Here is a 27,961-nt window from a genome sequence, read left to right on the forward strand (position 1 = left end):
TCTACTACAGGTGTAGGCTTCTATAGCTAGGCCTTGGATTCCTTCAAGTTTAGACCTCCCAAAATCCACATGCTAAAGTGAGGGGGGAAAACATAGATTCTCCTTGCACCCATGTCACTGTGAACATGGCGGTCACTATATTTGACCTGTTTCTTAGACTAGGCTTCCTTCTCTTGTCACCAAGTAAAGTGACATTTAGAAGTGACATTTGTCCTGTAACCGCTTGCGCGCGTGACAAATACGCCCACTCCTTGCGCGCTCGCTACCGCTCACCTCCCTCCAACACTATCTAAAAAAATGATAAGTGGTTTATAGGTGGTTTTAGCCTCTCAATAATAGGCTATCTTTGGCGCCGCAGACATAGATGGGACCACAACAACAAAACAGTAAGCTAAAGTGTGCATAAGCTTTAATATTTGCACAAGGAGTCCATAACTTTCCATTCAATAATTTGCATGAATTCTCCTACTTCACACATTAATTTCTCTAAATTAAGAAACGTGATAGGATACTTTTTGTATAGGCTGATCCATAAATATCACACATATTCAGACGTAGGACATTTATGAACTAATAGAGTTTTTAACATTGGCAATGGGGGGAAAATCACGTCAAGATCAAAACACTTCAAGCTTCACTGAAAACTTTCCTTTGCATAGCCCTTGGCTGGCATAATAGAGGCTGTTATTATTCGGGCACTCAATGACAAAGTAACCTGGCATTACGAACCACTACTGCTATGCGGCGGCGCTCCACAGATCTTTCTGCAGTGTTCGGAAGGGATAGGCAGGCGTGCTATTCCGTCATGTGATTCTCCTTTTTTCTTCCTACAGTCCTCCTTCGAAGTTGATTTTCAAGCGAGGCAGTGCGGTGCCAGCCTTCCTCAATCTCGGCATCTGGAGTACTAACTAGATGCGGTGACTTTCGTCCCGACTCACCTTATTTTTCCTCACTCGGCGTAGTTTTCAACAACTTTTTAAGATGGCTGGGGCAATTATTGAAAACATGAGCACCAAAAAGTTGGTGATCGTGGGAGTGATTCTGCTTTTGTTCCAAGCGTTTTCTTTTATGGTCGGTGGCTTGATTGGTAAGCATGGTTTTTCCAATTGTATTCTCTTTTGTTGCAACCTTTGGCTTTGTTATTCGACATCTGCGGTTGAATATCCACTATTTGTCGAGTATATTGAATATTCTATGTAGGCCTATCAAATAATGAAAACAATTGAATTATTTAGTCAATATCACTGTTGTGATTTGTCATGTAAAAGTTTAGTCTATGTAACTATTAACAATGTAGCCTTTAACGAAGTTACAAAAGTTGATACATTGTATGAGAAGTTGCAAGAAAAAGAACGTACTAGTTGGTATTCGTCTGCCTCCAACTCAAAATATTTCCCTCTGTATTTGCCTTTACTAATACAAAGCACCTTTCCTATATTTAATAATACCTTTTATTGTAAAGTATTGAGTGAATCCACTTTGAATTTGCATGGTTTTGTTTTCTCTTGAAGAATGACATATTTTACTGTAAAACACCATAGGAATTGGTGTGTATAACTTCACTCCAGCACAGAACGTTGTCTGCCCCACTTCTCTCCACCTTCCTCTCATTATGTATGTCTGCTCTGTAGCCCCAGGCAGGCACCATCTCTTTATTTCCCCCTTGCATCTCTCTCTCTCCCTAAATCACAAAGCCCCCTCAGCATTGCATATTTTGACTTCTGCTGGTTCCATTTGCATGACTCCCCACTGACACACACACTCACGCACATACATACTCATAAAAACTGCCACAAACTCTATGCCTGAATATTTGAGTCCTATGAGGCCTTTTGTTACAGATCCCAATCTCTGGTTACTTTTGGCAAAACACAGTCAGTCAGTCAGTCTGTCTCCGCTCCTCTCCAGAGCTGGGTGGCTGCTGATAAATGAGCTTGTTTGGGCTACTCCTGCCCAAGATAGTTTTAATGAAGCCGGATGCCTTTTGTATCTGCTCGGTGGCCGGGGCCAGCCAGGGTAATTGAGTAGAAAGGCGTTCGTCTCCCCCTGTTATTGGACAACTCCAACACAGCGTGAGGTCACTGGGCTGAGAGGCGGCCATTATTGCGGACACACTGGGGTGGAGACTGGAGGAGCGGTGTGCTCCCAGATTCTCAGGTTGCCAGGATAATTTAACTCTGAGGGGTTCCGTAGAGCTGGTTTAATTCAATTTGGTGTGTCTGTGCTTGTTCCTGAGTAGGCCCAAGTCCATTGTGAGGCGACATTGGCGCACCTAGCTAAGGAGACACACTCGCACAGAGAGAGATAGTTGATACTCTTCTCAAGATGGCCTTGGATTACTTCTATGAGGGGGGTGCCAAAGGCCTAGCCTCAAGGGTTGTTTTATGAGCTGTTATGTTTTTGTCTTTTACACTATTGAGAGTAAATGGGCTCAACGTCGGCTCGTAATCGAGACCGGTCACACTTTATCTGGATAGTCCACCTGTTGATGCTCCACATGGTCAAACTATCTGTTGATAAGCAAAGTTGGTTGCTAAGGTTACGCTTAGGGTTAGCATTAGGTTTAGAATAAGGGTTGGGGTTGGTAGATGGTTAGTTGAAATGTCACTCAGTCTGTAGAGCAACTAAAGATGGACTTTCCAAAGTGTTACGTAGGGGCCATCATCACAGACCATGGCGTTTCCTTGTTTTAGCAGGTTAAGTTATCAAGTGTATGAGATTTTAGAACTGAAGTAACTCCTGTCAAGCGGTGCATTGTCTCATATTCCTTCCCTTTGAGCAGGTTTTAAAGTGAATTGTAGTGGCACTGATGTATATATAGAGTTTAGAAGTTATTTTGTTCATGGCTGATGTCTGTCTCTGGCCCTGAGGGCATGGTCTGGCTCTTGTTGATGCCTATTATCAATACATCCTGGTCCTTTTTATGGACCTACGGTCCCCTTAGTGACCAAGAGAGAGTCTTAACTACTGCCTAGTCACATAACCCCTCCGACACCTTTTCTTACCCTGTCAATACCCTTTTCTAGTCCTCAAACCTATTCCGTCTTTCCTGCCTCAAGCCTCCTGGCTCTATCTACACAGCACCATTCACGTTTTTACCTCGACCATATCCTCAGCTTTCTAATGCTAATGTTTAGTACCTTTCCCAACGACTAGTGAAGTCCTATGAGAGAGTGGCCTCATCTGGCTCATGAATCTCTATAAGGATACAGTATTATGACTTAAGTGCTGGGGGCTTTCCCGGGAGCCACCTTTTAAAGGGATTGGGCCTTACTACAGGGCGTTCTGTCAACATGGTTTGAATGAGTTGTCACTTTGTTTAACCAGGATTTGGCTCGGTTTGATCTTAAACTCAACTTCTTCGCGTGTGCGTACTTTGTTGAGCTTGGTAGCCGTCTGACACAAGTTAAACTCCGGAACAACGCTTTGATTATGAGTTTGGAAATGTATTCATGTTTAAAACTTCACCATTAGCCTAACTGTGAATTAATTATTTGTAGTGTATTCTGTAATTGAAGAATATAATGGGCTTTTAAAAAAAAATCCAGATGATTGCACATGGGCTTTATATTTCAGCACAATAATAAAAAGTTACACAATACACATACAGCATATATATATATATTTTTTAAACCTTTATTTAACTAGGTAAGTCAGTTAAGAACAAATTCTTATTTACAATGACGGCCATACCCGCTGGGCCAATTGTGCGCTGCCCTATGGGACTGCCAATCACGGCCGGTTGTGATACAGCCTGGAATTGAACCAGGGTCTGTAGTGACGCCTCTAGCACTGAGATGCAGCGCCTTAGACTGCTGCGCCACTCGGGAGCCAAGCATTGAAATGAGAACCGCAACAAAATTGTTTGTGGTCAGCAACGAAAAATTCCCCCAAAACGCTTATTCCATTATTCTATAGCTTATACCATCAAACATAGTATTAGATGATAATTACTATTTTTATTTCTCCACAAAAGGTCTCATCCTCAGGACAGATGACTAAGACATCTTATGGATCTAGGTCAACTACCATAGTGATCGGCCAGTAACTTAGCAACTCCCCTCTCCCTGTAGCTCCCAGCCCCACCACGGCAGTCCACTACCTGGCTACCAAATGTGTGGACGCGGTCAAACGTCACCAGAGTAGCAGGTGGCTCATGCCCTGGGGCCCTAACCAGTGCGACAAGATCCAGGACTTTGATGAGGCTATGTCCAAGAAGATCGAGGCCAACGACATCGTGTTTGCCGTCCACATCCCCCTGCCCAACAAGGAGATGAGCCCCTGGTTCCAGTTCATGCTGGTCATCTTGCAGTTTGACATCGCCTTCAAAATGTACAACCAGATAGGTAAGGGGAAACTGCAGACTCGATGTGATTGGTGTTGATTGTCTTTCATTTTTTGATTGCGTGTTATTTTAGTGTCAAGACATTCTTATCTGTGATCTTTGGATCTTTTTTTTGTGTTATGTTGTGTCTCGGGGGGGGGGGGCAATGTGTTGTCTGTGTTTTGTGTGTTTCTGCCAATTGTGTTTTTTTTTTTAGGATGTTAATTGTCTGTCTTTGTTGTGTCAGTGACTCATGACAATTCACTCGTACAAGCATCTGTATTACCGCCCAAATATTTGGGTGCTTTGCCCTTACGCTCCTTGTGGATCCAATTTATAAAGTATTCAGATGTGTGTGTGTACGTAGATGCTGTTAATATTAGTGTCCCTCTGTCACCTCAGGGTATTGCCTGCTTTTGTCCTGTTTATTGTGGCGAATGCATGAGCACCCAGAGGAATGTGCCTTTTCTCTCCTCTCAGTAGATTGCATTTCTCTCGCACTGAGAGAAAGGCCTAACAATGATGGATGTGCTGCTGGTTCTCCATAGTGATACAAGCCTCAGGGCTCCATGTCAGAGGCTTATAGTCTCTATAGAACAGGTAGCTAGGGGCGGCTCGAACTGTGGTGGGCTGTCTCAAATTGGACACTGATAGCTTTGAAATTTCCTAATATGGAGTGGAATAACACTCTGCTGGGCACATTTTTCACCCCTTCTCCTTGCTTATCCCCAAGATGAATTGTAACATGGTATGTGGTACATCACTTGGAGTGTTGGGGATGAGTTTCTCACTTTCCATTGCAGGGTAGTGTATCCTTGAGGTCAGTGTAAAATGAGAAAATAAAAGCCCTTGAAATATTCAGTCATTTTCGGCAGCCGGTGTTCACTCAATTAACTGTCACCTGATCTGATAAAAGCTAAATCTCCCCCCCCCCCCCCCCCCCCCCCCCCATATCTCTGTGTGCGTGGTTGTTAAGGAGAGGCCACTGACAGGGCGCTACGCCAGGTCTGGGGCTGTGAAAGAAGGGATTAGAGGGATAACGGAGGACCAATGAAGGGGGATTGGCGTGCCGGCCTGGTAAAGTGATCAGAACGCGGGCTCCTTCAAGCTGCAGGAGTCCTCGCCCTTCGGGAAACCGATGGGGGCAGAGATGGGGACCAACTTCTTCTGTTGTGTTACAGATTTCTAGCTAACCTAGCGCAGGGTGCACGACATCTACAGTAGGGCACGAGGCACTCTGTAACATCCTCCTCTCACCGAAGATACGTTGCAAAGTATAGTTTAGAGCAGTGAAGCACTGTATTTTTACCACAATAGAAAAGCTAAAAGTAAAGTTTGATCTTGTTTGACTCTAGGTTAAACTGTACACTCCAATTTGAACTATAGCCGTGTTTCAGTATGTAACGTTACTCCTCAAAATGTCGAGTCATTAAAAACAAAAAACCTCCTGTCCCAAGCAGGACGTGGGCTTGTTTACAGCTTGTGCTGCCAGACTAGTCATCGATTCACTACCCCGTCCAAGAATTCCACCCACCCAGATATGCGACTGTTGTCCACCCCTCTCTAATCCGCCGGGGCCAGGCAGACTGCCTCTGATCACCTGCCAGAGGTTTTACTGTGTGGGGCCCTGAAGATCACCCTGATGTCAACAGCTGTCTATGACCGAGCCGCGGAGGAGAAAAGGACAGATTGCCTGGGCTTTTTTTTAAAGAGTCATCATGCACAGAAATAGCATGCGGCTGCATATAAAACGACGCATTCAGCTTCAGTGCTGAAACATGTAGCTGTACTGTAACCGGTCGCAAATCCAATCCAGGTTGTCCTTGCCACTCAAGACCACATTAACTTGCTGAGCTCTTAGGTCTCATTTTGGTCTCAACAGAGGTCAGATGGTCTCAGGCGGGAATGTTCTTCATTTGTGGCTCGCTCTGCAAACTACCTCTGTAACATTAACAAGGAGTGGAGTTGCCGTTTGTTCAAAGAAGAGAAGTTCCAGCAAACTATTGACATTGAGCTCTTCGTGATTCACTTTCTCACGGCATCCAAATCTCTCTGTCTGAGAGGTAAGCAATGAAAACCAGAATCCTCCATGTGACAAAATGGCGTCGGTCTGTCTAACTCAACCAGAACCACTTTCTTTAGACATTTACCATGCTGAAGGTTGATCCCTGAGATTAATTGTCCCCTTTTTTTTCTCACCCACCCCACTCCACCCAGGCAACAGCCACCCCTGGCAGGGGTCCAGCAATAACACAGCTGTTGAGAAGGCTTAGTGGCGATGGGCACTGCACTGGGGTGGAATGTTTGTGTGCGGTAAGCTGACATTCAGGATATTTGGCGGTGTTCACTTGAGAGGGGTATATGGAGACAGTAGAGGAGAGAGGACTGCCAATAACTCCCCCTCCCTCCTTTTCCTCTCTTCCCCCTCCTGGTCAGGGCACCGGGTTTCTTTCAGGGCTCTCCAGCTTGTTTCATAACCACACAAGTCTCTTTGAAAGGGTGAAGCACAGATCTAAAGCCTGTGTTGGCATTCTGACAGCCATTTTGTTTCTCTAGGCACTTAAAACCAGGTTCAGCTCAACGTTTTGCACCTTCAAGTCAGTAATATTGTATCATTACCAACTGTATAGGAGACGGAATTCAAGGCCTTACGTACATGTACGTAAACTATCTTTAAGCCCCTCAACAGGGAAATGTTTCGGATCATTAATCATCCTTCGACTATTTTGGGATCAACATGGCACGCCGATGTGAGATTTTGGTGCATCTGTTCCAGAGGTCGACCGATTATGCTTTTTCAACGCCGATACCGATTATTGGAGGACCAAAAAAGGCCGATACCGATTAATGAGGCCGATTTTTATTTATTTATTTGTAATAATGACAATTACAACAATACTGAATGAAGACTTATTTTAACTTAATATAATACATAAATAAAATCAATTTAGCCTCAAATAAATAATGAAACATGTTCAATTTGGTTTAAATAATGCAAAAACAAAGTGTTGGAGAAGAAAGTAAAAGTGCAATATGTGCCATGTAAAAAAGCTAACGTTTAAGTTCCTTGCTCAGAACATGAGAACATATGAAAGCTGGTGGTTCCTTTTAACATGAGTCTTCAATATTCAATATAAGTTTTATGTTGTAGTTATTATAGGAATTATAGGACTATTTCTCTCTATACCATTTGTATTTCATATACCTTTGACTATTGGATGGTCTTATAGGCACTTTAGTATTGCCAGTGTAACAGTATAGCTTCCGTCCCTCTCCTCGCTCCTACCTGGGCTCGAACCAGGAACACATTGACAACAGCCACCCTCGAAGCAGCGTTACCCATGCAGAGCAAGGGGAACAACTACTCCAAGTCTCAGAGCGAGTGAAGTTTGAAACGCTATTAGCGCGCACCCCGCTAACTAGCTAGCCATTTCACATTGGTTACACCAGCTTAATCTCGGGAGTTGATAGGCTTGAAGTCATAAACAGCGCAATGCTTGAAGCATTGCGAAGAGCTGCTGGCATACGCACGGAAGTGCTGTTTGAATGAATACTTACGAGCCTGCTGGTGCCTGCCATCGCTCAGTTAGACTGCTCTATCAAATCATAGACTTAATTATAACATAATAACACACAAAAATACGAGCCTTTGGTCATTAAAATGGTTGAATCCGTAAACTATCATTTCGAAAACAAAACGTTTATTCTTTCAGTGAAATACGGAACCGTTCCGTATTTTATCTAGCGGATGGCATCCCTAAGTCTAAATATTGCTGTTACATTGCACAACCTTCAATGTTATGTCATAATTATGTGCAATTCTGGCAAATTAATTACGGCCTTTGTTAGGAATAAATGGACTTCACACAGTTCGCAATGAGCCAGGCGGCCCAAACTGCTGCATATACCCTGACTGCTTGCACGGAACGCAAGAGAAGTGACAATTTCCCTAGTTATAAGAAATTCATGTTAGCAGGCAATATTAACTAAATATGCAGGTTTAAAAATATATACTTGTGTATTGATTTTAAAGAAAGGCATTGATGTTTATGGTTAGGTACATTGGCGCAACGACAGTGCTTTTTTTTCGCAAATGCGCTTGTTAAATCATCACCCGTATGTCGAAGTAGGCTGTGATTCAATGAGAAATTAACAGGCACCGCATCGATTATATGCAACGCAGGACACGCTAGATAAACTAGTAATATCATCAACCATGTGTAGTTAACTAGTGATTATGTTAAGATTGATTGTCTTTTATAAGATAAGTTTAATGCTAGCTAGCAACTTACCATGACTTCTTGCTGCCCTCACGTAACAGGTAGTCAGCCTGCCACGCAGGCTTGTCTTGGAGTGCAATGTAAGGCAGGTGGTTAGAGCGTTGGACTAGTAACTGGAAGGTTGCAAAAACGAATCCCCGAGCTGACAAGGTAAAAATCTGTCGTTCTGCCCCATGAACAAGGCAGTTAACCCACTGTTCCTAGGCCTTCATTGAAAATAAGAATGTCTTAACTGACTTGCCTAGTTAAATACAGGTGTAAAAAAATAACCCAAAAAATCGGTGTCCAAAAATACCGATTGTTATGAAAACTTGAAATCGGCCCTAATTAATCGGCCATTCCGATTAATCGGTCGACCTCTAATCTGTTCTGTCTTGATAGTATTTTTCATGACATGCATTCTTTCCTGCGTACTTTGAAAGTTAAAGGGATAGATCACCCCTTGAATGTTTTTCCAACGTTATCATATCTCAAACACAGTCTCAAACTCCAGATGAGTCACCTTTTTAGGACACATTTTCAAGATATTAACTGAAATCTAACTGACAAACTTTTTAATAAGCCCAGTACCACATTTTATAGCCTTTGGAATAGTTTTTAAAGTTGCACTCGTCGTCTATAGTGGATGCATTGTCTAGGAAATGTATAGCATTTCTTGCTAAGTGAAAGCAAATGAAGTGTCTGCTAATTTGATGGCATGAAAATGACCCAGTGTTGCTCAGCACAGATCGTATGTGTAGCAGTCCCGATTGTGGATTTACAGCGGTAAATGCATTCTTTTCATAGCTCTAGATGTTGCTCCCTCTGGTCTTTTCCCGAAAGGCCTTGACTGTCTGTCATCCAAGACTTATTTCACCCCAGTCACCGCTGGTTTACACCAAAGTATTGTTGTCATAATTATAACATGAGTTACGCAATAGGGAATTGCAGGCGGAGAATTTGATTTCATTGCAAATTCCCCCTTCAATGCTGATCTGCTTGTTAAGACACGCGTAGAGCATAAACAGGATATATATGCCATTATAATGAAGTCTCCCCAACTGTTATGTGGCATCTATATAAAGTTTGGTAGTCGGTAAACATGAGAACCTTTTTTTTTTTTGTGGAACTTTTAGGATCCCCCTAAAATGTGATGTATTGACATCTTCCTCCTACAGAGGATGGAGCAGTGGCCACCATTGACGTAGGTGTGGCCTACAGGGATGACATGCTCGGTGAATGGACAGAGATGGCCCACTCCATAGAGCAAAGGAAGCTTAGCTGCAACTTCACCACCACCAAGGTAAACACAGGACTTTGTGGAGTGTTCCAACCATTCCCTTCCCTCTGGGGTTAAACACTTCCAGTCCTAAAGGGTTTTCTGTGCTACTGGTTTTAATCACTTGATTGCTCTGTTTTTTATTATAGTATTGGTTGGTTAGTCCACACGTGATCATTCAGGTTTTAAATCAGTCTCCCAAAGTTCTGTGGTTTCAGCTGATTTAAATTGAATGTTGTGTTTTAAAGAAATTCCGTATAGTTGGTGTCCCATCAGACGTGTGTAAGTCATCTCTCGCTGTGCCCTGTAGACGTATGAGAACGAAGGTCGCTACTACGAGTGTGACCTGCTGCCCTTCATGGAACTGGGCAACGTGGCCCACAAGTACTACCTGCTCAACATCCGCCTGCCCGTCAGCGAACGCAATAAGATCAACGTGGGCATTGGAGAGATCAAGGACATCCGTCTGGTGGTTAGTAGTGTGTGTGAGAGTGGGTGTTGGAAGAGAGACTCAATGAAGTCAAATCTATTCATGAAATATCTGCGATCATTGAATGTCCTTTACTTTTGTCTTGAAACGTGTGGAGATACTTTTTAAAAACGTTTTTCACGTCCTAACTGATTGCCAAAATGGCCAAACGAGATGTTGAGGTGAACTGTGTGAAAGACTGGCTGACGTTTTTCATTTCCTATCCTATCAGGGTATCCATCAGAACGGCGGTTTCACCAAGGTGTGGTTTGCCATGAAGACCTTCCTCACGCCCAGCATCCTCATCATCTTGGTGTGGTACTGGAGACGCATCACCCTCATGACACGACCCCCTGTGCTGTTGGAAAAGTAAAAGGCCGCCATATTGTTTATTGGACTGTGAACGGGATGGTTCTTTGTTGTGTATTACGGCGTTCAGTCATCCATTGGCGTTGGTTGCGTCGTGAGCTGGTGCACCGTGTAGGTGTGCATTGAGAATTGATCTCTAATCCAAAATGCATGGATGTCCTTGTCCGAGCTTCATACCCTGGCTGAAGGCCTTACTCGTGTGTAAAACTCAGTAACCCCCAGTGGATACCAGTTAGGCCTTGGGCCTATGGCAACGTTAGCAAGTACAGGAGGAGACGTGTCGTTAGATTAACTATGGATGAACTGTGCATCTAGGTCAGATGTTATCAGTGCACTGTCCTGGGCCCGTATTCATAAAGCGTCTCAGGGTAGGAGTGCTGATCTAGGATCAGGTCCCACTTGTGCGTCATGTAATCTTATTCATAATGATCTATAAAGACAAAACTGATCCTAGAGCAGCAGTTGGGCAGCTCCCCTGTTAAATAAAAATGAGAACCAGGTGTAGATTTTTTAAGACCTGTAGTGGTGACAACTTAATTCAAAACGATAACTAACGCCAGATTGAAATGATGTACCAATGTAATGTAGAATGATACCCTGTGCCGAGAGCTAAGTGTTCAGTTTGGTTTGTCCCCTGCGTCGCTGGGAGAGTATATCAGTACGTCGCTGCGTTCAACACCACAGGAACGTTCGTCCAAGCGCGAAACGCGCTACACAATCTTCTAGCACTCAGCTAACACTTCTACCCCAACCACTCCTCCCTCTCTCCGTCGTCTCTACGACTCAGAGCCCTCGTTCCCAAATGACCGCGCAGCTCTCAGGAAATGGCACTCGAACTCTATTTGTGGTACCTTAAGGTCATTTATCAGTAATTAGCCTTATTAATTTCTGGTGGACTACTTCGCAAGGTTTCCTGGAAAAACACATTTATCAATGGCAGTAGTCCACACTGAAATAATAAGTGAGTCTACACAGAGTACAAAACATTAGGAACACCTTCCTAATATTGAGTTTATTCTTGATACACACAGGAAACTGTTGAGCATGAAAAACCCAGCAGCGGTGCGCTTCGTGACAGTCAAACCGGTGCGCCTGGCACATACTACCATACCCCGTTCAAAGGCACTTAAATCTTTCGTCTTGCCCATTCACCTTCTGAATGGCACACATATACAGTCCTTGTATAGCTTTCACCTGGTCAGTCTGTCATGGAAAGAGCAGGCATTCCTAATGTTTTGTACACGCAGTTTATGCCAAGTCTGTTTCCACCAAAGCTATTCCTTTATACTGTAGCTAATGCTTTTATTTCCCCAGGTTGTAGGTTGAGGCCTCTTGCTGCTTATGTCTCTCTTACAAGTTATGGAGCTAGCTCTGCAGCTTGTTTAGTTTAAGTGCTCTTTATACAAACAAACACACACACACACACACACACACACACACACACACACACACACACACACACACACACACACACACACACACACACACACACACACACACCTCTATCTCTCCCATCTGTATATTCGCAGAGCGCAGGACATTCCATTCATACTAGCCCAATGGAACGTATCTCGCTGCCGACTCTTCTGGAATGTGATTAATGTTCAATTGTAACCCCCCTGTCCACACACCCCCATACCACCATTTCCCCCACTCTCAGCCTGTTCCACCCCCTCCCTCCCTCCCTGTAATACACCCCCCCTTCCCTTATCTGCACCCCTCCCTCCTTTTCTCCCCTCTATGCGATTATCCTTTCATCTCGTCCCGGCATGCGGGGACTTGCAGCGGTTGAACAGAGAAGCCTTGTTCTGTGTCTGTAATAGGTTGGTTTGATTGATTTATTTTAGCCAGTGTGATTTATCATGGCAGCGTGGTCCAGTGACTGGAGAGATGGGAGTATGGAGTCTCCCGGAGGTCCAACCCCACGGCTCCCTGAGGGGTCTACGGAGAAACGTCCAGGTATAAGTTCTCCTGCTACAAACTGGGGTTCTGTGTCCCAAGTATTTCTGATGGAGCCAAAGCCTTCTCAGCGGAAGTCGTCTATTACCGAATGAATGGCCACGCACAACTCCCAACACCATCATTAAGTTTGCTGACGACGGGAAGGTGGTAGGCCTGATCACCGACGACGATGAGACTCCGCCTATAGGGAGGAGGTGAGAGAACTGGGAATGTGGTACCAGGACGGCAGCCTCTCCCTCCAACGTCAGCAAAACAAACGAGCTGATCGTGGACTACAGGAAAAGGAGGGCTAGGCCAACTTCCATTCACATCGACGGGGCTGTGGTGGCGATTTGGCATGGGCCCTCAGATCCTCAAAGTTCTACAGCTGCACCACTGAGAGCATCTTGCTGCATCACCACTTGGTATGGAAACTGTCTTACCGCAAAGCGCTACACAGAGGGTAGTGTGTACGGCCCAGTACATCACTGGGTTCGAGCTCCCTGCCATCCAGGACCTCTATACCAGGTGGTGTAAGGGGAAGGCCCCAAAAATGTTCAGACTCCAGCCACCCGTCATAGACTGTTCTCTCTGCTACCACACGGCAAGCGGTACTGATGCACCAAGTCTGGAACTAACAGTTCCCTGAAAAGCTTCTACCCCCAAGCCATAAGACAGATAAATAGTTAGTCCGGGTAGCTATTTGGTTCACAATTTCACTATCTGCGTTGATCCTTTTTGCACAAACTTTTTTCACTCATCACATACGCTGCTTGGTACCGTTTCTCTATCCTGTTGCATAGTCACTTTATTCCTAGTTATGTACAGATCTACCTCCATTACCTGGACTTGGTTCTGCTACCCCGTGTATACAGCCAAGTTATCGTTACTCATTGTGTATTTATTATTACTTTTCTATCGTCTCTCTCTTTTCTTTCTCTGCGTTGTTGGAAAGGGCCTGTAAGTAAGCATTTCACTGTAAGCATGTGACAAATAACATTTTGATTTGAATGACAAAGGAGGTTGTTCAATTTTTTTTTTTTTTACAATTCTGACCATTATATAAAACTAACGGACATAATAATGATGTTGATTATGATCATTATATTAATACAGTGCGTTATGGTGATGACTGGTATTTTATTTTGTGTTGATTTGACCTGTTAATGGCGGTGGTACCGCTGCTGATGATGATGCTGCTGTGTCCTCCAGGGTGATCTTTGCCCTGGGCTTGTGCATGACGTTCATCAACATCCCGGTGGAGTGGTTCTCTGTGGGGTTCAACTGGACCTGGATGCTGCTGTTCGGGGACATCCGGCAGGGCATCTTCTACGCCATGCTGCTCTCCTTCTGGATCATCTTCTGTGGAGAACATCTCATGGTTTGTCGCCGGTCTTTTCACCTCTCCCAAGTATTCTTCTGACGTCTTAGTATCTATCCATTTGAGTTAATATGGCTTATTATCCATTGGCTGAGTGTGACTTAAGGAGAATATAGATTTAGCCAACTCGGAAGAGTTAAGTACCGTGAATACAAATTTGGAGCATGACGGGAGTGTGTTGGAGGGAGTTGGCTGACATTCTCCCGGAAAATCTGATGGGTGTCGTCGGTTTGACACTAGCAAATCAGGAGCCAATCACTACAGAGCGGGGGGTGTTCCCAAAGCATGTCATTGGTCCCACGTGGGGGGACACAGCGCATCTTGATATGGAGCGCAGTTCACAATGGATGTATCTCATCAGTTTGTAACTTTTTGTCTTTTCTTGTGACAGGTAAATTTGCTGCAGCATAGCCTATAGTAATATCATTGCTTTAAATCAGTCCATTCAAATTGCAATTCTGTACCTTGTAAACTGTCAAGAGTAGACTTCTCCAAGTGGTTCCCTAACTTGGCCTAGGCTAGATGCAGTTAATTCGGAATGAAACGTATATTCAAAACGTAGAGCTTTTGAGCGTTTTATTTCAAATACTTATTCGCCGCAGTTTTCAGCTTAGACTAGAGTTCTGTACTCACTTGCAAACAATAATACAATTGTTCTTTGTTTTTGGAACTTAAGTCGGATAATTTTATTCGAAGAGAGATGTAAGCTTGACGACATACTGTATTAGGTTCTCAGTCAACTTACCTTGTAAAATAAAATAAAAAAGCTTGCTCTTGTTTGCTGAATGTAAAAGACAGCTGCCAAAATAAATGTTGAAAGGAGAGAGGGAGAGAGTATGTGATGGTCTGAATGGATATAGCAGTTATTTATTTAGACCGTAACTATTCCATCTTTGTGAGGACGCAAAAGCCGCTGGATCCTATTCTAGTCCCATATTATTCAAGCATGTCACTACAATAATGAAGAGAAGAACGACACGCAACGTGGGGAAACATTCTGAAAGGTACAGTGCATTCGGGAAAGTATTCAGACCGCTTGACTTTTTCCACATTTTGTTATGTTACAGCCTTATTCTAAAATTTATTTTTTCCCCCTCAATCTATACACAATACCCCATAATGACAATGAAAACAAGTTTTTAGAAATCTTTGCAAATGTATTAAAAATAAAAAACATCATGTTTACGTACAGTTGAAGTCGGAAGTTAACATACACTTTAGCCAAATGCATTTAAACTCAGTTTTTCACAATTCCTGACATTTAATCCTAGTAAAAATTCCTAACCTAAGACAGTTGGGATCACCACTTTATTTTAAGAATATGATAATAATGTCAGTATAATAGAGATTTATTTCTGCTTTTATTTATTTCATCACAATCCCAGTGGGTCAGAAGTTTACATACACTCAATTAGTGTTTGGTAGCATTGCCTTTAAATTGTTTAACTTGGGTCAAACATTTTGGGTAGGCTTCTACAAGCTTCCCACAATAAGTTGGGTGAATTTTGGCCTTTCCTCCTGACAGAGCTGATGTAACTGAATCAGGTTTGTAGGCCTCCTTGCTCGCACACACTTTTTCAGTTATGCCCACAAATTTTCTATAGGATTGAGGTCAGGGCTTTGTAATGGCCACTCCATTACCTTGACTTTGTTGTCCTTATGCCATTTTGCCACAACTTTGGAAGTATGCTTGGGGTCATTGTCCATTTGGAAGACCCATTTGCGACCAAGCTTTAACTTCCTGACTGATGTCTTGAGATGTTGCTTCAATATATCCACATCATTTTCCTTCCTCATGAAGCCATCTATTTGTGAAGTGCACCCGTCCCTCCTGCAGCAAAGCACCCCCACAACATGATGTTCTTCTGCTTGCAAGCCTCCCCCTTTTTCCTCCAAACATAACGATGGTCATTATGGCCAAACAGTTCTATTTTTGTTTCATCAGACCAGAGAACATTTCCCCAAAAAGTACAATCTTTGTCCCCATGTGCAGTTGCAAACCGTAGTCTGGCTTTTTTTATGGTGGGTTTGAGCAGTGGCTTCTTCCTTGCTGAGCAGCCTTTCAGATTATGTCGATATAGGACTCGTTTTACTGTGGATATAGATACTTTTGTACCGGTTTCCTCCAGCATCTTCACAAGGTCCTTTGCTGTTGTTCTGGGATTGATTTGCACTTTTCGCACCAAAGTATGTTCATCTCTAGGAGACAGAATTCCTAACCCCTCTTTCCTGAGTGGTATGACGGTTGCGTGGTCCAATGGTGTTTATACTTGCGTACTATTGTTTGTACAGATGAACGTGGGACCTTCAGGCATTTTGGAAATTGCTCCCAAGGATGAACCAGACTTGTGGAGTTCTACATTTTTTTTTCTGAGGTCTTGGCTGATTTCTTTTGATTTACCCATGATGTCAAGCAAAGAGGCACTGAATTTGAAGGTTGGCCTTGAAATATATCCACAGGTACACCTCCAATTGACACAAATTATGTCAATTAGCCTATCAGAAGCTTCTAAAGCCATTACATAATTTTCTGGAATTTTCCAAGCTGTTTAAAGGCACAGTCAACTTAGTGTATGTAAACTTCTGACCCACTGGAATTGTGATAGTGAAATTATCTGTCTGTAAACAATTGTTGGAGAAATTACTTGTCATGTACAAAGTAGAATTCCTAACACACTAGTCAAAACTATAGTTTGTTTACAATAATTTTTTGGAGTGGTTGAAAAATTTAGTTTTAATGACTCCAACATAAGTGTTTGTAAACTACTCAGCACCATTGGCAGTGATTACAGCCTTGAGTCTTCTTTGGTATGACACTACAAGCTTGGTACACCTATATTTGGGGAGTTTCTCCCATTCTTCTCTGCAGATCCTCTCAAGCTCTGTAAGGTTGGATGGGGAGCATTGCTGCACGGCTATTTTCAGGTCTCTCCAGAGATGTTCAAGTCCGCGCTCTGGCTGGGCCACTCAAGGATATTCAGAGACTTGTCCCGAAGCCACTCCTGTGTTGTCTTGGCTGTGTGCTTAGGGTGGTTGTCCTGTTGGAAGGTGAACCTTGACCCCAGTCTGAGGTACTGAGCGCTCTGGAGCAGGTTTTCATCAAGGAGCTCTCTGTACTTTGCACCGTTCATCTTGCCCTTGATCCTGACTAGTTTCCCAATCCCTGCCGCTGAAAGACATCCCCACAGCATGATGCTGCCATGCTTCACTGTAGGGATGGTGCCAGGTTTCCTCCAGACGTGACGCTTGGCATTCAGGCCAAAGAGTTCAATCTTCGTTTCATCAGACCAGATAATCTGGTTTCTCATGGTCTGAGAGTCTTTAGATGCCTTTTGGCAAACTCCAAGCAGGCTGTCATGTCCCTTTTACTGAGGAGTGGCTTCTGTCTGGCCACTCCACCATAAAGGCCTGATTGTTGGAGTGCTCCAAAGATGGTTGTCCTTCTGGAAGGTTCTCCCATCTCCACAAAGGAACTCTGGAGCTCTGTCAGAGTGACCATCGGGTTCTTTGTCACCTCCCTGTCCAAGCCCCCCCCCCTCCCCCGATTGCTCAGTTTGGCCGGTTGGCCAGCTCTAGGAAGAGTCTTGGTGGTTCCAAACTTCTTCCATTTTAAAGAATGATGGAGGCCCCTGTGTTCTTGAGGGCCTTCAATGCGTCAGTAATTTTTTGGTACCCTTCACCAGATCTGTGCCTCGACACAATCCTGTCTCTGAGTTCTCTGGACAATTCCTTCGACCTCATGGCTTGGTTTTTGCTCTGGCATGCACTGTCAACTGTGGGACCTTGTATAGACAAGTGTGTGCCTTTTTCAAATCATGTCCAATCAATTGCATTTACCACGGGTGGACTCCAATAAAGTTGTAGAAACATCTCAAGGATGATCCATGGAAACAGGATGCACCTGAGCTCAATTTCGAGTCTCATTGCAAAGGGTCTTAATACGTAAGGTGTTTCTGTTTTTTATTTTGAATAAATGTGCTAACATACCCATATTGACGAAGTAAAAAAAGGTTATGTGTAGATGGCTGTAACGTAACAAAATCTGGACAAACTGAAGGGGTCTTAATGCTTTCCTACTGCACGTGTCAGCCTACTGATTATAACATTTTTAAATAGGCCCTGTGATTTATAAACAAATTCATTCAAATTGACTAACCTATCATTTTAACTTTGTAGGCTGCATGTCCTGCACAAATCAATGAACCATCAGCATTGCATGCTTTTTCCCAGCTTCATTATTTGAAAGAGGTGTGTAATTCCAGTACATAAAATGCAGTCCACACTCAAAGAATAACATAACTAGATGTTCCCAAGACAGCATACGTCTATGGGGTTTTAAGATTTTATGTCTTGTGTAATGTAGCCTATCATACACTATATATACAAAAGTATGTGGCGACCCATTCAAATTAGTGGATTCGGCTATTTCAAACTCACCCGTTGCTGACAGGTGTATAACATCGAGCACACAATCTCCAAAGACCAACATGAGCAGTAGAATGGCCTTACTGAAGAGCTCAGTGACTTTCAACGTGGCACCATCATAGGATGCCACCTTCCAAAAATCTATTCGTAAAATTTCTGCCCTGCTAGAGCTGCCCTGGTCAACTGTAAGTGTTGTTATTGTGAAGTGGAAACGTCGAGGAGCAACAGTGGCTCAGCTGCGAAATGGTAGGCCCCACAAGCTCACAGATTGGGACCGCCGAGTGCTGAAGTGGGTAGCGTGTAAGAATTGTCTGTCCTCGGTTGCAACACTCACTACCGAGTTCCAAACTGCCTCTGGAAGCAACGTCAACACAAGAACTGTTCCTTGGCCCGAGCAGCCGCACAAAAGCTTAAGATCACCATGCACAATGCCAAGTGTTGGCTGGAGTGGTGTAAAGCTTGCAATCATTGGACTCTGGAGCAATGGAAAGGCGTTTTCTATAGTGATGAATCACACTTCACCATCTGGCAGTTTGACAGATGAATCTGGGTTTGGTGGATGCCAGGAGAACTCTATCTGTAGTGTTTGGGGGAGGAATACATTTCTGGGGCTGTTTTTCATGGTTCGGGCCCCTTAGTTCCAGTGAAGGGAAATATTAACTCTACAGTATACAATTTACATTCTAGACGATTCTGTGCTTCCAACTTTTTGGCAACAGTTTGGGTAAGGCCCTTTCCTGTTTCAGCATGACAATGCCCTCGTGCACAAAGAGTGGTCCATAAAGAAATGGTTTGTCAAGATCGGTGTGGAAGAACTTGGCTGGCCTGCACAGAGCCTGTAGGGGGTGAGTCCCAAAGACCCTCCCCATTATTGTGTAAGGGGACCTTAAGATTCATATGTTTTGCTGCAGGCCTTATAATAAGATACTGTTGCTATGTGTCTAAAAACTCTGCCACTATACGTTGCACAAGCCATCTATATTATTCTTTGTGGTTTAGCCCTGGCTGTTGCGAGAGTGTGCTTGCAGGCTGGGTGTGATTCAGACTGAAATGAGATAAAGAGAAGTAACCACTGTCAGGTTTCGATATTTTGATCTTGTGAAACAGTGGTCAATTCTAATAAATTCAGAGAAGCTACTGGACTAGGTTGCCTTATAAGGTAACCTCAGCTTATTGATACACACATACATTGACGTAGCTGATCATACCACTAGGGAGTGATCACATGTATAAAATCAGCTGTGCCCTTAGGTGGGGAGCAGAACTTACTCGGAAACATACGTGCTATGTTCCTGTTGTCAACTTCTGTCTGCAATTGCATTAATAAAGGTTTTTGATTTAATTAAAGATATTGTCTGAATGCTAATTTCACCAATGAGCCAATAATTGACAAGGAACGAATGCCAACAAGCCCTGACTTCAACCCCATCGAATACCTTTGGGATGAATTGAAACGCCGACTGCGAGCCAGGCCTAATCGCCCAACATCAATGCCGACCTCACTAATGGTCTTGTGAGAACTTGCTTCCATTCAGCCACATCTAGTGGAAAGCCTTCCCAGAAGAGTGGATGCTGTTATAGCAGCAAAGAGGGGACCAACTCCATATTAATGCCCATGATTTTGGAATGAGATGTTCGACGAGCAGGCGTCCACATACTTTTGGTCATGTGGTGTATGTATTGGTTAACGGCACAATCATTTTGGCTTTTTCTGGCTTGGACGCTTGGATTTTTGTAGGGTTCATTGGGTTCAGGTAACATTATGTTTGACGTTTCAGGCCGATCAAAGCTCATATACATGTTGTACAGGCCTGTCCTCTAGACCTTGCTCCTTTTTTGCATGACATCAGGACCACGTCGGACTGATCCAGTTCGGTCATTGGGTGGGGCATTCTGATGAGTTGGGTTTGGGGGAGTCTGGACCGAATTTGAATGATTTTAAAACTACCCTGAGTATCCATTGACTTGGTAAGACTTAGTATCCATTGACTTGGTAAGACTTAGTATCCATTGACTTGGTAAGACTTTTAGTATCCATTGACTTGGTTAGACTTTTAGTATCCATTTTAATTTGGGAAGCAGGTACCCTAGAGGATAAGCGCGTTGGACAGGTAACCAAAAGGTCGCTGAACCCAGGTGAAAAGTCTGTGCCCTTGAGCAAGGCACTTAACCCTAATTGCTCTTGTAAGTCGCTCTGGATAATAACGTCGACTAATTGACTAAAATGTAAATGTATCCATGGTAGGTGGATACATTTTGATTTTGAACTGCATTTGATTATTTTATCCCCCTCTCTTGTCTTACTGGTCTGTCCCACTTTTTATAATTCCCCCTACCCCCAGGACCAGATGGAGAGGAACCGTTTCTCAATCTACTGGAAGCAGGTGGGACCCATTGTCTTCGGCTCCTTCTGCCTCTTCATCTTCGACATGTGTGAGAGGTGAGGCTGAACCGCACACACACACACACACACTTCACCACACTGTCAAAACAAAGCTCCGAGCTATTTAAAGGTTATCCCCACAGATTTTCAGGGACCATTTCTGACGTATTTGTTTTCCCCACCAGGGGAGTCCAGTTGAAGAATCCTTTCTACAGTATTTGGGCTTCCGACGTGGGGACTGAGTTGGCTGTATCCTTTGATTACATTGATGACTTCGTGCCTTTAAAAGTTGATGGCCCAAAGGAGACTAAATTAGGGATGAAATATCTCTTGTCTGAAAAAGAATGTGTCCATGCAATTGTACTGTATATCCCCATACAAGTTTCCAGTGTATCCTGGAATTATTTATATGATCCTTTATATTTATATTCGCAACATAGGGCCAGATTGTGTATCAGTATTTGACATCAACATACTAACATTAATCAGAGCATGCCTCCTCTGTTAGTTTCACCGTCACAGTTCCCTCTCATCACTGTGTTCTGTGCTGAAGTTAGCAATAATTCAGTGGTGCTGGCAGTGCCTACTCCTGCCTTGGGCCATCTCTCCTCCTTATTTACCCTCGCCCAGCCTCCTCACTGTGTGTGTGTGTGAGAGAAGGAGAAGAGCTGCATAGGGGAAACCCACAGGCCTAGGTGATGCAAGATTCATCAGAAAAAACCCCATCAGAAACTAGTAGCGGCAAGAGTATTTTGCTTAATCTCTGCTTCACCTCTCTCCCTCTCTAGCAGCCCCTCTCTCTTTCGCTCTCTTTTTTTTTGCTCGCTCTCCAGTCCAGTGGGAGAAAAAAAGCCCTGTATAAAGTTGGTTGTGACAGGGAGACCCATGAGGTGACGCCCAGAATCGTCCGGGTAGGGGAGGGTTTGGCCAGCCGGGGTTTCCTTGTCCCATTGCGCTCCCTGCGACTCCTTGTGGCGGACCGGGCGCCTGCAAGCTGACTTCGGTCGCCAGCTGGACGGTGTTTCCTCCGACACATTCGTGCGGCTGGCTTCCTGGTTAAGCGAGCAGTCTGTCAAGAAGCAGTGCGGCTTGGCGGGGTCATGTTTCGGGGGAGCGTTGGCTCTCGACCTTCGCCTCTCACGAGTCCATAGGGGAGTTGCAGCGATGGGACAAGACTAACTACCAATTGGATATCAGGAAATTGGGGAGAAAAATGGGTAAATGTACAAACTAAAATAAAAACGATGGCCATCTCTATCAAGCATGGTGGTTTATATTTAGTGTTCCTAGAATTAAGCGGAATGTCTGAAAACAGCCATGGGTTTCTATCAGTCTGTTGGAAAATGTACTTTTACTGCTACTGTGCTGTAAGATGCGTCAGGCTAGAGCTGGGGGTCTATATATGGGGCTTCAGTTATGGTCAGTCCTGTCTAATGGTAAGAGTAATCTTTCAGTTGGCTTAATAAATCATTCGATTTACGCAATGTTTTATTAGCAGCACCATGCACGTTAGCTCCTTGACTTGAGGTTGATTTACAGATGGCGTTCATCATCGTGGCGGGGATCTGTGCCTGTCTCTACTTCCTCTTCCTGTGCTTCATGGTGTTCCAAGTGTTCCGCAACATCAGTGGGAAGAGGTCCTCCCTGCCCGCCATGTCCAAGGCCAGACGCCTGCACTATGAGGTCTGTGTGTACATAAATGTGTGTGTAAACAGCACATACAGTGCCTTCAGAAAGTATTCATACCCATTGACTTATTACACATTTTGTCGTTACAGCCTGAATTCAGTATGGATACTGTGAGGATCTGTGTTTTATGCATTTTATCCTGATACCAGATTTGATTGACGCAACCCTTGACAATACCCAAGTGAAAACATGTTTTTAGATTTGTTGGAAAATGTATTGAAAATGCAATACAGAAATATTAATTTACATAAGTATTCACACCTCTTTGCTATGACACTCCAAATTGAGCTCCGGTGCATCCAATCTCCTTTGATCATCCCCTACAACTTGAATGCCAAGAGTGTGCAAAGCTGTCATCAAGGCAAAGGGTGGCTATTTGAAGAATCTCAAAAACAAATCAAAATATATTTTATTTAACACTTTTTTACTACATGATTCCATATGTGTTATTTCATAGTTTTGATGTCTTGACTATTATTCTACAATGTAAAAAATAAAGAAAAACCCTTGAATGAGTAGGTGTTCTAAAACTTTTGACCGGTAGTGTATATCTGGAGAAAGGTAGGAAACAATTTCTACAGTGTTGAACTTTTCCAAGAGCACAGTGGTCTCCGTCATTGGGAAACATAAAACGTATGGAACTACCCGGACTTTTCCTAGAGCTGGCCTTCCGACCAAACTGATCAACTGGGCAAGAAGGGCCTTGGTCAGGAAGTGACTGAGAACCCAATGACCACTCTGACAGAACAACAGAGTTCCGTGGCTGAGATGGGAGAACATGCCAGAAGGACAAGTCTCTACAGCACTTCACCAATCTGGGCGTTATTGGAGAGTGGCCAGACGGAAGCCATTCCTGAGAAAAAGGCACATGACCGCACGCCTGGAGTTGGCAAAAAGGCACGTGAAAGACTAAGGCAAAAAATAATATAAGGCAACAGATTCTGTGGTTTGATTAGACAAAAATGTAACTCTTTGCAAAGCAGGCACAGCTCATCACCCGTCTAACACCATGCCTACCGTGAAGCATGGTGGAGGCAGCGTCATGCTATGGGTATGCTTTTCAATGGGCAGGGACGAGGAGACTGGAGGGAGAGGGAACAATGAATACAGGTAAATCCTTGATGAGAAACTGCTTCAGAGTACAAACAACCTTAGACTGGGGTGACGATCGAACAGGACAATGACCCCTAGCGTACAGCCAAAGCAACACTGCAATGGCTTCAGAACAAGAATGTGAATGTCCTTGAAGTGCAGCCAAAGCCCAGACTTGAATCCCATTTGAAAATCTGTGGAAAGACTTGATTGCTTTTCGCCGCCGCTCCCCATCTAATTGTTTTTTTTTTTTACCCCCTTTTTCTCCCCAATTTCGTGCTATCCAATTGTTAGTAGTTACTGTCTTGTCTCAGCGCTGCAACTCCCTTACGTACTCGGGAGAGGCGAAGGTCCTCCGTGCGTCCTCCGAAACACAACACAACTCAACCAAGCCGCTCTGCTTCTTAACACAGTGCGCATCCAAACCGGAAGCCAGCCGCACCAATGTGTCGGAGGAAACACCGTACACCTAGCGACCTGGTCAGCGTGCACTGCGCCCGGCCTGCCGAAGGGGTTGCTAGTGCGCGATGAGACAAGGATATCCCTGTCGGCCAAACCCTCCCTAACCCGGATGACGCTAGGCCAATTGTGTGCCGCCCCATGGGCCTCCCGGTCGCAGCCGGCTGCAACAGAGCCTGGGCTCGAACCCAGAGTCTCTTTTGGCACAGCTAGCACTGCGATGCAGTGCCTTAGACCACTGCGCCACCCGGGAGGCCGTGCTCCCCATCTAATTTAACAGAGCTTGAGAAAATCTCCAAGGAAGAATGGGAGAAAATGTGCAAAGCTGATATAGACATACCCAAGGCGACTCAAAGCTGTAATCACCGCAAAAGGTGCTTCTACAAAGTATTGACTTAGGGGTGTGAATGCTTATGTAAATTTGATATATATATTATTTCTCCTTTTCAATACATTTGCTAACATTTCTAAAAACATGTTTTCACTGTCATTATGGGGTATTGTGTGTAGATGGGGGAAACAATTTAATCCATTTTGAATTCAGACTGTAACAAGAAGATGTGGAATACGTTGAGGATATGAATACTTCCTGAAGGCACAGGAGTATGGTGACAGCTTAATTGGGGAGGATGGGCTTGTGGTAATGGCTGGAGCGGCATAAGTGGAATGGTATCAAACACATGGTTTATATGTGTTTGATGCTATTTAATTTGCTCCGTTCTAGCAATTATGAGCCGTCCTCCCCTCAGCAGCCTCCACAGACTTAAACATTTGTATTTTCAATGAATTTGTTGTCCGTTTCTTTTTTTCATGGATAGTAGTATTAATTCTAATCTTCCTCTCAAAGGGGCTCATCTTCCGGTTCAAGTTCCTCATGTTGGTCACTCTGACCTGCGCTGCCATGACTGTCATCTTCTTCATCATCAGTCAGGTGAGTTCTGTCTGTGTGCCTCCAGGGGTATCCCAGAATCCTCTGGAGAGGGTTAGGTATTGAAGCAGGGTCATGCTAATTAGGGAACTCCATAGCAAAATGTTTTGTGTCGGAAAACAACTGTTACGAAAACAACTGTTATTGGACAAGTTCAGATAGTTTTGTGGTGTTTTCTTAAACGTTGTACCTACTGAACACGACCCATATTGTGTGTGTGTCTAGGTGAACGAGGGCCACTGGCACTGGGGAGACTACACGGTGCAGGTGAACAGTGCCTTCTTCACAGGGATCTACGGCATGTGGAACCTCTACGTGTTCGCCATCATGTTCCTGTATGCTCCCTCACACAAACGCTACGGAGATGAGCAGTCCAGGGGTGAGTCCAGCTAACACCCGCGTCTAATGGTCAACTGTCGGTAGGTCAAAAGTGACATCAAATGTTATTTAAAGGGCATCATAAGAGTCCCAATACACTTCACTGTGGTGAGCAAATATTGACACGCAACAGTGTCTCCTTTTTGAGGTAATACCGTTACTTTCAGATGTATGTTTCTTGTGGACATTACAGTCTGTCTGAGGTTAAGGGGATCTGGTGCGTCTAATGGACAAAGAATCTCAGAAAATATCCTAGGAATCCTGTTAAAACCGGTTTCAAGACTAAAGAAACTCCCAGCTCAGAGTAGCTTATAGGACAGGGGTAGGTAACCCTGTTTTTGATTCAACCAATCTGTAAGACCAGGTGTGTTGAATTTAGGCCTGAACTAATCAATTGCCTCAGTTGGTCAGGTGTGGTGCCTAGTTGGAACAAAATCCTGCGGCACTCCAGGAACAGGGTTGCCTACCCTTGTTATAGGAGGACGTTAAGACATTGCCCAGGCAAACTCTGAGCCAGGAGTAAAATCAACTCGTAATCATGACAGTGCGGTACTGCAAAGGAAAGATGGTGATGACGCTCATTGACATTGTTGCAAATGATGGGGAATAACCAATCTCGACGAGGCATCGCCAGCTGTGAAATCTAGCGCGCTTCAGACAACCACTGCGAATGTGACTACATCTAATGTTGCAATGGTAAAATGTTGAACTTTCCTCTGACACCATCGCTTTGCCTACTCTTTAGTTATTGCCTAATATGTTGGCATGCACAACCTTCTTTTTAACCAATTCTCATGGTTGTTGAAAGCGGACATTGGACAATACTACTGTAATAGCAACACACTCGTCACTCCCGTTTAACAACTCTAAATCACTTTGGCACAGTAGGCATAAGAGAATACCTGTTGGAGTTCAGGAAAGGGTTCCCTGAAATGCGTTAGCCTGGAGTGGTTTCTCGCCTTCTCTTTCTCCCTCTCTGTCCATTTAATCAGGTCACCGTTTCAAAAGACAAAGTAATAAATGACGTCTGTCGCGAACCAGAGGGCCTGACATAAAGAGCAAATTGACGAGGAAAAGGTTTTAACGAAAGCTGTCTTTTTTTTTTTTAAACGCATTGCGGCGTTAAAGCCTGCATCGGGGGACACAAGTCCGTTTTATACATTGTGACTGAAATGGGAAGCACAACAGCACAAGGTTTGTTCAGAACCATTAGGGCTCTCAGGATAGACATTTTTTCTTCACACTTTTCAACTGAAGACGACATGCTTTTCTTGTGTCGCTCCGTTTTCTACCGTTTGGTGCCTAACGAGCCCGACGCAGATGACCCAGGTGTACTGCTGTCTGTGTACTGATTTGTCTGTTGGTCACTGTGCTCTGTTCAGGAGCCAGTGGGGAGGACATCCAGCTGACCACCACCATCACCCACGTGGACGGACCCACCGAGATCTACAAGATGATGGGCAAAGAGGCCCAAGAGTAGCCCCCCCCCCTGGACCTTCTAATACCTACTCTACAAAAGTCCCTCCCTTCAACCCTGACTGTGCTTTCTTTAACCAAATCCCACTGTCCCAAAAGTTCAAAAGCAACTTTTCTGTAGGCCTGCGGTCCATTCATTTCATTGCAGACGTGGGGCCGGATTGTAATATCCATCTTTGACATTTGACACAGTCTGTTAACTATCAGTGTTTGTAATGTTGCTGCACAACTGTACTCTTTCTGATGAAGTCCAGATTGTAGACTAGCTGCTTTGAAATGGAAACGGGGGAGAAGGATGTAGCACATCATCTGGTGGTCATAAGAGGGAGTTGTGGAGGAAATCGCACTCCAGGTAGATGTTGCCTTCAGGCACAGTTCTAGGATCAGTTTACCCTCCCCAAATCCTAAATGTATCCATTAGGGGGAGGGAGTACAAATCTGACCTTAAATCAGTGTCCAGTGGTAACTGCATTCAACTCCAGGGCATTCTGAGGTGTAACTGGTTGCCTCACTGAAGACATCAATTTGTTATTTAGAGGGAGCAAATTTTGTATGGATGCTGTTTTTGACTGTTCACCTCAGCAGTTTTACATTAAAATAACCAGTAGGATATACAAGTACGATGAGGCATATACACACAACGTCCAACATGGCCACTTTTGGAAGATCTGTCAAATGAAAGCACATCCCCGCTGTTGTCAGTAATAACGGCAAGCTTTGTTGTCACTTCTGTCTGCACTCACTCTCACCTGTACACGTCCATGGAAAGTTCTAGACTACTGGATTCACTTGTCTATCACTCTTACAAGTGGGGGGTTGCATTTTTGGATTGTGGGGAAAATGTACAAACCACAAGGGCTTTTTGGGAAACACCAAGTTCATTGTTACCGTCTAGATATATATTTTTTATAAAGTGCTTATTCTCAACTGTATGAAATATTGACATGCTGTATCACTTACTGTCTGCTGGCAAAATAAAAACATTTGACATTTGAAGATTGTATTACATGTGGGAGTGTAGTTGTGCTTTTTATGCTAATTTAATGAACTTTATGCCATGTCTTTTAATATTTGCTAAGTAAAGTATATTCACTCACATTTTTGTATTG

The 27,961-nt window shown here is 44.0% G+C and overlaps 1 protein-coding gene across 1 annotated transcript; it reads left to right on the forward strand.

The window, feature by feature from the left end:
* The first annotated feature begins 757 nt into the window (after positions 1-757).
* LOC120055787 (protein wntless homolog) lies at positions 758-27,950 on the forward strand. Its single transcript, XM_039003749.1, has 12 exons — positions 758-1,087; positions 4,074-4,346; positions 9,762-9,886; positions 10,173-10,334; positions 10,564-10,700; positions 13,854-14,022; positions 20,790-20,887; positions 21,016-21,079; positions 22,370-22,513; positions 24,918-25,001; positions 25,224-25,377; positions 26,759-27,950. The coding sequence occupies exons 1-12, from the start codon at positions 982-984 to the stop codon at positions 26,854-26,856; spliced, it is 1,614 nt and encodes a 537-aa protein (XP_038859677.1). The 5' UTR covers positions 758-981; the 3' UTR covers positions 26,857-27,950.
* The last annotated feature ends 11 nt before the right edge of the window (positions 27,951-27,961 follow it).

This window comes from Salvelinus namaycush, chromosome 11 (assembly GCF_016432855.1).
Source record: "Salvelinus namaycush isolate Seneca chromosome 11, SaNama_1.0, whole genome shotgun sequence".
NCBI lineage: Eukaryota > Metazoa > Chordata > Actinopteri > Salmoniformes > Salmonidae > Salvelinus > Salvelinus namaycush.